The sequence below is a fragment of the Artemia sp. Qi Xiang Cuo genome, chromosome 9 (assembly GCF_049724085.1).
Source record: "Artemia sp. Qi Xiang Cuo chromosome 9, ASM4972408v1, whole genome shotgun sequence".
Taxonomy (NCBI): Eukaryota; Metazoa; Arthropoda; class Branchiopoda; order Anostraca; family Artemiidae; genus Artemia; species Artemia sp. Qi Xiang Cuo.
Window position 1 is genome coordinate 29,689,714 of NC_142802.1, and position 11,199 is coordinate 29,700,912.

Sequence of the window (11,199 nt, forward strand, 5' to 3'; positions counted from 1 at the left end):
TTGATCAGCACACAAAAGAATAATCTGCCTCGCCTTCAATATATCTAAGTGATATTCCATCTAGTTGTTTGTCATTCGTTAAATTTAATGAAATAGGGAAAGGATGCAAAAAAGATATGTCAGAGGATTTTGTTGGAGGGAGGGGGGGGGTCCAAAGATCAAAAATGCATTTCCATATATAATTTAAATTTTTCAATGGGGAGAGCTTCAGACCATTATGGAGTGAAATATCCAATCCCCACGGTTTCTGTCTTGTCTCCTAGGATCTTTATGTGCTGGCTATTTTTCTTCCAAATTGATTGGAATTTGTTTGTTTTGAGTAATAGATTGTCTTTTCATTGAGTTCTTACTCTTTAAGGGTCCGAACCTTTTCTATGTTGATAACGATGGAGCAAGAACTGCTGGAGAGGTATTTTCTGTTGGCTCAGGATCTTTGTATGCCTATGGAGTTTTGGACTCAGGCTACAGATACGATTTGTCCGATGAAGAAGCCATTGAGCTTGGAAGGCGTGCTATTTATCATGCCACCCATCGTGATGCGGCCAGTGGTGGCTTTATTAGAGGTAACAGTTATAATTTCTCCCTTTTTTATAAATAGCTTACATCCTTCTATGAGGTAAGTGGAAGAGTAGTCAGAGTTTCTAGTTGCCCATGTAAGGCACGCTCTTGATTTTAAAAGATAATCCCGTAACGGACTAGAATTAGTTGGTTAATGTTAGGACACTGAATTGTTGTCCCATCTACTGTTCTTGATCATAAAATTGCGAAATTTCAGCATGATCTGAATAGAAATTCTTAAGTGAAGAACAAAATGAGAGCTGGATTATTTTGTGTTATTGACAAGGGCCAACTTTTAATTTCATTATCACTTTAACTCACTAACAAACATTAAAAAGTCACTGGCTTATTCGAACCAGCAAACCATGTCAAGTAATTCTGGTGGTCGGTCTTAATGGACGAATAGTCAGGACTGAGGATAATTAGTTTAAAGACGTTATTATAAATAATTTTGGGTGAAATTGTTTTGTAGAAGGCAAATAATCAGTTTACATGTCCTACTTTTAGGGATAATGTCAGATGTTGTCCACAGAAATATTTCTTTTGAGCACCAAATGGGAGCTTCTTGACTGGTCCAAGGAAATATTTGTATGGGTAAAGGACTTTTAAATGTAAAGGTTGTTAATGTTTGCAAGGGTGCAACTAAGGAATGAATAAGTAAGGCTGATAAGGAATCTAACGATATGCGGAGAAAGTTGTCTACATTAAAGAATTCTATTGATGCGCAGAGAACTGCCATCCACGATAACTGTAGAATTTCTGTAGTTTCTCCCTATTTTCTGGGACAGTTTCTATTTTGAATTTATAAAAGATATCTAGATGTAAGCATTGGTTTTCAAATGAGCCCAACGATAATAAGCATAACGATACACAATCTGGCACAACGATAATAAGCAACAGAACCAACTGCATATGATGTAGATTGTAGATGACGGTGTAAATAAAAAGAAAAAAAGGAGACACAAAAGTCGTGGCTTCCCGTCCAAAGTTGCAATTGGAACTGTAAATGGTAAAATGGGGAATTGTAAATCTCCAGTTAAGGTTTTTAGACCTTGAAAATTAATTGGCTGTCTAAGAGTTCATATTTTCTGACCATTCGCCCCTTCTTAGGCCAGGACTTACATTTTTGTTTTCTTTTTGCATAAAGTGGTACTTTTCCAAGACACTAGGAAAATGGAACTTTAATGTGGTGCATTCTATTATGTTACTTAAAAACGGTACTAGGGGGTCTTGCCAATTCACAAGAATTTAGGGGGAGGAGAGCAAGGATTGTTCGATTTTTAATGGAGATAAAAATGAAGATATTTTTAAAATCTAGATGGGGGTCTTTTTTAGTTCCTGTTAGTGAAGATGCAAAAAAGGCATTTGCTAAAACTAGAGAGGGTTTTTTTGATTTTTTTTTTAATACAAAATGTATATCTCTAAATCTAAAGGGCGGTAATTTTCCCCTACCTAATTTGAACCACTGGTACCCGATAATTTCTTTTACAATTAGCCGTCGCCGAATACTCTAAGACTCCTGATTCGATACAGTTGCCCATTTGGAGAAATAAGAAAAAAGGAAGCTTAATCAGTACTACCCATGCAAAAAAGGGGTGATGTTCCTTGTTGTTCAAGATGGGCAGTGTAGACATTCAGTTATAGTAAAAGCAATTTCAATTCTGACAAGTCCCTGTTTTATATCCTTGTTTGTGATCTTAATACAAATATCCGTTGTGATTCTACCAGAAGTGTCTTCTGGATTCTCTGACACTTTTAGAAGTGTTTCCGATTTAGACCATGTCATGATGATTTAAATTTTATTTATTCATGTGCTTATTGATGAAAATAACAATGGCCACTTGTCTACTTCTTTTTGTGTATTAATCGCGTGAGAAAATTGTGCTTGCCCCAAAAAACAAAGCATTAAATGGTTTCAGCGAAGTAATTGGAATCGTGCAAACCTTCCCTAAAATATTTCGTCTTTCGCCATGTCATTGAGTTTTATTTGTGTGCCATATAATTTACTCCAATTGGAAGCTACAAGTTTGAATTCTAAGTCAGATGCCGTGGTCAATCCCTATTATGCTCAGTATTCTTTCCGCCATGACAAAATCAGGTTCCCTCTTCCTCAGGAAAGTGTGAAAATTGGTACCCGTCAGCGTATTTGGCATATCGATCCTGAGTTGAAATCGATTAAAAAGCGGGCTAAGTCTTGACTTAGAATTTGATGAGAATGTGATCAGCCAAAATCGGGCACAGTCTGTGATATTAAAAGTAATACGTAGCGTGCGTAAAAGAAACACGTTCAGTGCGTTATAAGGGTTTGCACTTTCTAGATTTTCCTCTCGGTCAACCTGATTGGCAGAATTCTATTAATTCCTTGAAATGTGTAGGATTAATATGGTTGGGGTGATTAGTGAGTCTATGTGGGTTTCTCACTTTACTTCTGTTTTTTGCACCTGAATCAAAGTGTTCATTATCATTTTGAAAAGCTATTTTCAATTGTTTTTCTGCAGTGTTTTTCTCAACGCCAAGCTATACCTATTTCTATTGAGGCTATGCATAATGCCATTCTCCATCTGACAAGTTAATTGACTAGATAGTATTAGTAAAAATCATTTCCACATTGATTATAGTCAGTTGTTGTTCCATTATCAATTGCTTTTTCAAGTGTCACTTTGCTACTCGATGGTTCTGGGTAGCTGTCAATGTGGCACTGAAGTGGGACAGGGACCCATTTCATTATTCTTTGTATTGTCCTAAAATTGTTTCTTTTAATCATAGCGAAGTTTTTAAATGTGTTTTACTGCCTTTTGTAAATTCTAGGGCTAATTTTGGGAGAAACCAATTTGGGTCTCAAAAGTGTTTGGTCTATCAGCGCGGGCATAGGTTTTTTCTTCTCTTCGAATCCAAGATGAGAAAAGAAATTATAATCTTTATCTATATATTTGTTTCTTGATCTATATAGAGATCTATATATTTGTGCTCTTGATTTGTCAAAAAGCTTTTGACTCTTTTGTGTACACTCACGCTCCTTATTCAAACGATATCAATTTTTCTGTTTATTTGTCTCCTAAATAATACGTACGGGAATTATTTTTTCGTTTTTAAACTAGTGATGGTCTAAACTTACATTTGCGTAAGGTAAGGCGTGAGACAAGGGAAAGGGTATCTCCTTCTATTTTCTAACTGTGTGTGTCTAATGTATTGAATAGTCGTCCATCTACTTGCTTTTTTTGGAGTTTCCAATGTTTCATACCTATCCTACGTGGATGACATTCTCTTAATTAGTCGTACACGGAAGGTGTTTTCTGATTCGGTTAGTTTTGTCGCTTCTTTTTACAATATCAGACTATCTCTGAATGCTGGTAAATGTGAGTTTCTTTCTTTTAATATTAAGGCTTCTTCTAGGTCACCATTTTTGTGTACTTTTTGTTGAATCCTGGTTACGAATAGTTTGCGGTCCTCTCGTTCGCGAACAGTTTCCGACGTTAAGTAAGTAAGTAATCGGATTAACGACGCTTCTTGACTACTAAGGTCCCTGCGTCGGCCCTGCAATATGCTGCTACAGCAAGGTTCGATCTCGGGGCCCCACATTACCAAGCGAAGGTCAAACCCACTTTGCCACTACAGGACTCCGACCCTACGTTTAAGCTCCAAAGTGGGTATTCAAAAATTGTTGATGTTAGAAGTAAACAACCGTAAAGTGCTAGAAAACTGTGCTCGACCAAATCCTACTGCTCTTGTGTATTCTTGTCTAGTTTGTTTTAATTTTCTTCGAAAAAGATATCTTAGTACTCCGCTTAGCGTATTTTATGTATTTGGGATTTTACTTTATCTGCCACCGTGGTATAATGACAAAAAAAATATACAAAATTCTAATGCTCCAGATATAACGATAAAACTGGCCCTGCTACGCGAGGAACTGTCCGGGTCTACTATTTGAAAGTTTCAGCCATTTCATGGTCTTGTTCAGTATCTTTCTTTAAGTTGACTGTTTTGTTGGCCTTTTCTCTTTTGTACTACTTATTCCATTTTTTCCTATTGTTTATAGTATATTAAAAATGGATTACTATAGCTATTATATACATACAATGTATATGTAGCACAAGGAAAATGCGTTTACATTCGATAATTAAAAGAAATTCATCCCCGGCGAGGAATTGGACCCGGGTCTCACGAATATCAGGCGGGGATACTGATCACTATATTACCGAAGACTTACGAAAATTACTTGCCTTAAAATATTACACGAGAATAACAAGCAACCAAAATGACAGCTGACATTTAAGAATATTGTTAGAATGGCAAATTTTGGCAGCCACCGCTGTGATTCATATTGCAATAAATTGGTGCGAGTATGCTATATTCTTGTATTTAAAATCTGCACGATAAACCGAGAATTAAGGCTATTGAGAAGGAGACATGCTTGGAAAATAATTCTTACTTCATAATATTCAGAAAAATTGTAGTTACATATTTTAAATATGCTTACACTACACAAGCCCCTTCCCCCCTTTTGTAAATATATAGCCCAACTTATATTTTTCCCATGCATTTTGCCTTGCATCACTCTTGTTTCAAACAGTGTACCCGTAAATTGAGTCAGAGCTGACGAAATCAAGAAAAAGAAAACACGTGGAAACTTTTGAATTTGGGCATATATTTGCATATTAGGGGTGGGAGGGGTTTTGGGTAAAGTATAGTGGAAGTGCATTCGAAATGTGCTAACTATCAATTTTTTCTGCGTGTTATGAAGAAGAATATATATTTTATTTTTTTACATATTTCCTTCTCAATAGCCGCATTTCTAAGCTTTTACCAAATATTCTAATAGGTGAACATCGTCTTTAAAATGAAAATGACTTATTGTTCTCTATATCCGATAACAAAGGTAGGAAGAGCTCGCCTATATGTAGCAGCCTGGGATCCAAAGTAAAGTTCTTATTGTTATTGTCTTCCTTTTACTGAGGGGAGGGGGAATGGCAATTGTGGGCTTGTCAATGGAGATGCCCATGAAAAGAAATTCCTACGACTTAACTAAAGTGGACCCCGTCGCATGTTTCTAACCGCGAATATAGTAAAAACCGGTAAATTATATCGAAACTATTGGAAAATCTACAAGCAATCATTGAAAATTATAGAAGAGAAGGTTTCAAATGCCCCTCTCTCCTGTTTACGTACCCGTCTACCTCGTTTTCTGTTATTTGATGGTGCAGTAGCGTTGGAAGGGGGCTGCAGGGGTGGGGGGACCGCCTCGGGTGTCAGCCCTGGAGGGGTGACAAAAATTGATCTAAAAGGACTTATTATTGATTAGGGTCCACCGTGCAAAATGTTGGGTAGTAAAGTAGCAATGCTATTTAGCAGTTTTCAAATTTGTTGGCATATTTTGTCTGAAAAATATCATTTTTATATATAAAAATAATTGTTGCTCAAAGAAAAGGTGTCGAAACTCAAGTTATGCTCCATCGCGCAAAACATGGGGTAGTACAGTAGCAATGCTACTTAGTTGTGTGCATGGCCTAGTAAAATTTGTTGGCAGATTTTGTCGGAAAACACCAGTGCTTCCACTACCCCCGAATTTTGGGGGATTTCCCCAAAAATCTGTCTTCTTGAAAAAAGATCGGTTCCCCAAAAATCCCCTTTTTTTCAGGGCCGCCACCCCTAGTGATTTATCACTAGTGACAATCCACCCCTAACAACTATCACTTTCACTTAACTTGACATAAGTTTTATAATAAATATTGACTTAAAACGTTTATAATAAAAGCCCCTGCCCATTTTAGCCTTACCTAATGTAAGCCACGAATAAAAATGGTGTTGTTTGATATTGTAATATTAATATGTATAAAAATGTTATATTTTCCTTAAATTTATGTAAGTTATTTACATTAAAATGTTTACATACCAATGTTATACAGCACCCAATTTACTTTTCTTTTCACTCCTTAATTTAAACACTTCAAATAGCTTTTTTAAATTGTATGTTTCCACCATAAATAAATATGACTCAACAATGTTTAAATGTTTGTTAGGGGTGGTGACAAGTTGAAAATCTGCCCCGGGTGTCACAAGACCTTGCTACGCCACTGTGATGGTGTAAAAAGTAATAGAAAGGGCTGACAGCCCCCTCCCCCTCCTCCGCCCAAATTATTAAAATCTAGCTTTGGCGATGTTCCTGCTCCAAGCAATACAGCCATTTTCCATGTTTCGGAATTCGTTGTTTCAAATTAGCAGACTTTTGAGACAAGATGAGATACCATCTATAGTAAAAACAGTCATTTTTGCCAAGGAGCCCTGAGTAGGCATCATAAAAAAAACTACATAAGGACTCAGGTTGAATGTTGCTTAGGCAAAGCAAAGCTGTACATTGCTGCTAAAAAGTGTAAATGTTGCAACACATAGTAAGTCCTTTTCTTGAAATTCTAAAGATTTAAAACAAAAATGAAGATTTCAAATCCTACAAATGTTCAACATGCTCAAGTGCCCAGTCTTTTAAGTAATTAATTTAAAAAACTTTTTCCACAGAACTAGTTTTTCAAAGAAAAGTAAGGAGTTCCATTAAGCCAAAAATGAGCAGAAATAAAGTCAAATAATCATCCAAGCGTAAAACTATCATAATTTTTAGCCGAGTAAAACTCAAAAGGAGCAAAAAAGAAGCTGAGTAGGGATGATAACCCCCATGCTTTCTCAAGACCATAACATAATTCGCGCTTTACTGAAAAAAATTACCGTTGATTGTCAGTTTAATTTAGATGTACTGATATTTATTCCTTAAAGTTTTAATAATTTTATATTTCTTAAAGTAAAAAAGTGAAGACACTTAAAACGTGTTTCGTTTTTCAGTAAAGCGCAAACTTTTTTTTTTACAATTTTTAATCCTGACACAAATAGTATCCTTTAATTTTATACCTCCTCAACTTGACCTGAAAATGAAACTTAATATCATTCCCAAAAGATTATCTATGCTGTTTGACATCCTGGATACACTCACGCATACACAAATACATACATACACAGTTATTACTCACTTATAAAGATAGTATATATATGTATGTATATTATATATTTTTTAAATGAACCATTCTGAATTCATTCTTTTTTTCAGTTGTTCACATTAATAAGGACGGAGTGAAGCTTATATCTGTTGATGATTCAAACGACATCCATTGGAAGCTGGTAGAAGAAGGACAGGGTGTAAATCAAGAAACTATATCACTCTAAAATTTCTTCAGCTTTCACTAATTTTTGGTATTCCTCCTTTTTGTCTTTTGATAAATGATTTGAAGTAATTCTTGGATATTTTCTTTTTTCTAAGATAATATTCTAGCGTGAAGCCAATCAAGAGCTGACTATAATCATCTAGAAACAAAGAAAGAACAGTATCGGAAATAGTGATTGAGATTAGTTTCTGCTTGTTGAAATAAACCGTAGAAACACCTGGAATTCGAGTTTGTTTATTTTTAAATGTTTGTTCAGTTTTTGCCTGTCTTTATTATTATTAGTACATGTATCAAACACGTCTCCGTGCTCTTAGGGATGGTCATCAAGCTAGTGTGGGAGATATATAGTCTATACCAATCGTCAACATTTTTGCCCTACGTACGATCAAAAATTGGCGAAATGTCTCGTAGACCGCCCAAAAGTTAAAAAAAAATATGTCATTGTTTTATTTTTTCTTCTTCTTGTTTCACAGCTATGTGTACCACCTTATGTTTAGTTGTAGCGTGTTTTGTTTTTTATTATCATTTAAGTCTTTCGCACCAGCAGCTTGGCAAAATGGTTGACAGCTTTTCCTGAGATCGTTGCATTATGTGTCTGAAAATTAGATCCAAGTTAATAGACAGCTCGGTCATTTCTCTTGGCCTGGGTTGTCAATTACGCGTAGATTTCAATCATCAAAGAAGTCATTTACAGGTCATATTTAATGAAATAGGTATTTTATTCCCATTATCAGCTAAATTTATTTTCACCCACTTATCTAAATGGTTTGTTACGCTGAAACGCAAGTAAAATTTTGTCATTGGCATTCTTTCTTGAATATGAATTCAAAAAATTATTCACGGTATATTTTATATCCGGTACTAAACATAATTCCCTGGAACCTTTGTTTTTTCTATGCTGCCGATTTCGGCTTCTTTTGAGCAGAGGCGCCATTTTAGCCAAATCTTAGGTTGGGCAAGCAATCGACATGGGCCCCGAAGTAGGTTTGTATAAAAAAAAATTGCCTCTAGCTTTATCCAAAAAAAACTGCCTTCCGTGGGAGTTACCGTAAAAATTAAGGAAATTGTCGCAATTTCTTTGCCTTTCCTTCTCTCGCTCTTATGCCACATGTTTGGAAAAGGCCAGATATCTGAAGAAAGCGGAAACGGTATGTGCGATGTTAAAAAAACCGCCGTTTGGGAATCTTCCACTTTTCCGAACCTATAACTTGACGAAAGCCGAACCTCTGTAAAAACTCACGCTTTGACTAAAGTATATTCTGTAGCCGAATTCTTCGGCTCGCTACTTACAATAAATACTTTTGTCTAAGTGGGAGTCACGCTCCGGCTATGACGATGCAAAACTTTCGTCGATCAAGTATATTTACAAAATCAAAAAATACAACAAAAATTTTGAAACAGATCAGTGAACACTCAAGGCAACAAGGGAAACCGTCAACAAGATGGTGGAAATCCAAGTTTTTGACTAAATCCTTCTCTGCAAAGATCAAAACCAGGTGACTAAGACGATCGTCTCCTGTGGCCGAGCGCAGATAGTCCTTCACTATCTCCAGCCCAGAAAACAAGCGTTCATTGCTGGCTGTCGTGACAGCAATATGAAGAACATTGATAATTTCTGAATAGTCCACTGGAAGGGTCTGGATATTATCGATGACGTCCATGAAGTTCTTTGGCTTTGCCTCCTCCTCGAGCAAAAACCGCATGGCAATACCAGCTTGGGCCTCAAGAAGAATCTGGTATTATATTCAATTCTCCTCAAGCAATTATATTCTGAAATGTCCATTTCAGAATAAAATTCAGAGAATTGCTTAAGGAGCCCTGCATCCATGAACTTGGTAGAGCTGGGGTCCAGAGCTTCGAGTTTACTGAGCACTGGAAGGTTATCTGTAAACTGTCTGTCGAATTCTGCAATCAGACGATCTACAGTCTCCAGGTATTCTCTTTTTAGTTCTTCTGCTAGAGTTGGAGCTTTATTGTCGGATTCAACAAAGTTTTTTCCTAACGTCGAAGTGTTCATGAATTCTTTTAGGTGTTTGGTAATCTTTTGGGTTCTAGGTCGTCCCTTCTGACCCGCAAAGGAGGATCTGGTCGCGGGTCCATTCACGTCAGGTACTTCAATTTCAAGACATTCAGCAAACTCTTTGCCTTCTCCAAAAGCGATGCAAATGAAGGGTCAGAAGTTCAGCTATTTCCTTCCTTGTTGCTTGAATCAAGGTGCGGGACCTAGATATTACCAGACCAACTGCCTGAAGCTGCTCAGAAAGGGAGTTTGTCGCCCTAAGAATTGCTTCCATATAGAGCAATTGGAATATCACTGTGAAAGATTCCATTTTTCTCTGGAGCCCAGCTGCTCCTGCTCGAGCTTCACTATCAGCTCCCTCGCTGACTGCAGACATTACAGCTAGAATACATTCATATCGTAGTCTTGTCTTCGATTTTGATCGATACCAGCATGACCATCTTGTCGCATCACTCCTGTCTAATTCCAAGGACTGGCAGTTGAGTAGCCTTTTGGGACTCGACAAAAAGCTGATATCTGGTGTTTCCGTTGGAAATGAACGTGTACAGATTTTGGACTAACGAAAAAAATGAGCCAACAATTTCAACGCAGTTTGCAATGCCCAAATTTAGTCTATGCGCATGGCACTGAATGTATATTGCTTGTGGCGCTTTCGCTATCAGTCGAGGTTGAACACCAGAGAAGGACCCGCTCATCACGCTTGCTCCGTCGTAGCACTGAGCAACACAATAGTTCCAGTCGAAACCAAGTTTCGCCACTGTGTCGTGAATGAAGTTGGCTAAACTCTCAGCATCCAGGCTTTTCATATGGTTAGCATTCTATTGGTCTTTCTCGTACTTTTCCTCGTCGAAGCACCTCAGAAGAATGAGAAGCTGTTCTTTCTTCGAATTATCTTTTGTCTCGTCGACAAGAACAGCAAAGTATTTGGCACGCTAACTTCTTGCACTATTGTAGACCGAAGCCTAGATCCGATCACTGAAATTAGATCATTCTGGTATTCGTGGGACGTACAGTGGCCGTATCGTCTTTGTAGCCTGTTAAAAAGCGTGGGAGAATAATCGGCGAGAAGATTGCAAGTTTCGACGAAATATCCTTTGTTTGCCGAAGATTCGGTCTCGTGGCCGCGAAAGGCTGTACCCAGTAGAGCCATCACTTTCAGTAAAGCCTTTACGTGTTCCCTGTTTTCATTCATCTCCTTGTTCCTGTCCGTTGACAAAACAGATGCGATGGGCTGCATCTCCTTGGCTTGTACAGCTTTGAACTTCATCCACGAAACTGCACTGTCCCTGTGGTGGTCACTTTTCGCATGCTCTTCTAGAACGCTTGAGATGTCCTTCCATCTTCTAACGTCGGACTCGGTGAAAGGCCTTGTCCTGTATCTCTGTCCGTGAAGGGTCGACGTGCCGCCCAAGTGTC

The 11,199-nt window shown here is 37.5% G+C and overlaps 1 protein-coding gene across 1 annotated transcript in view; it reads left to right on the forward strand.

Annotated features, from left to right (window-relative positions):
• The window catches only part of LOC148948543 (proteasome subunit beta type-5-like), a 32,990-nt gene extending 25,004 nt beyond the window's left edge, over positions 1-7,986 (forward strand). The window contains exons 4-5 of the mRNA XM_089093980.1: positions 359-563; positions 7,649-7,986. Coding sequence (XP_088950106.1) covers positions 359-563; positions 7,649-7,764 — 321 coding nt within the window. The 3' untranslated portion in view covers positions 7,765-7,986. The remainder of the gene's footprint in view (positions 1-358; positions 564-7,648) is intronic.
• Positions 7,987-11,199: the final 3,213 nt, after the last annotated feature.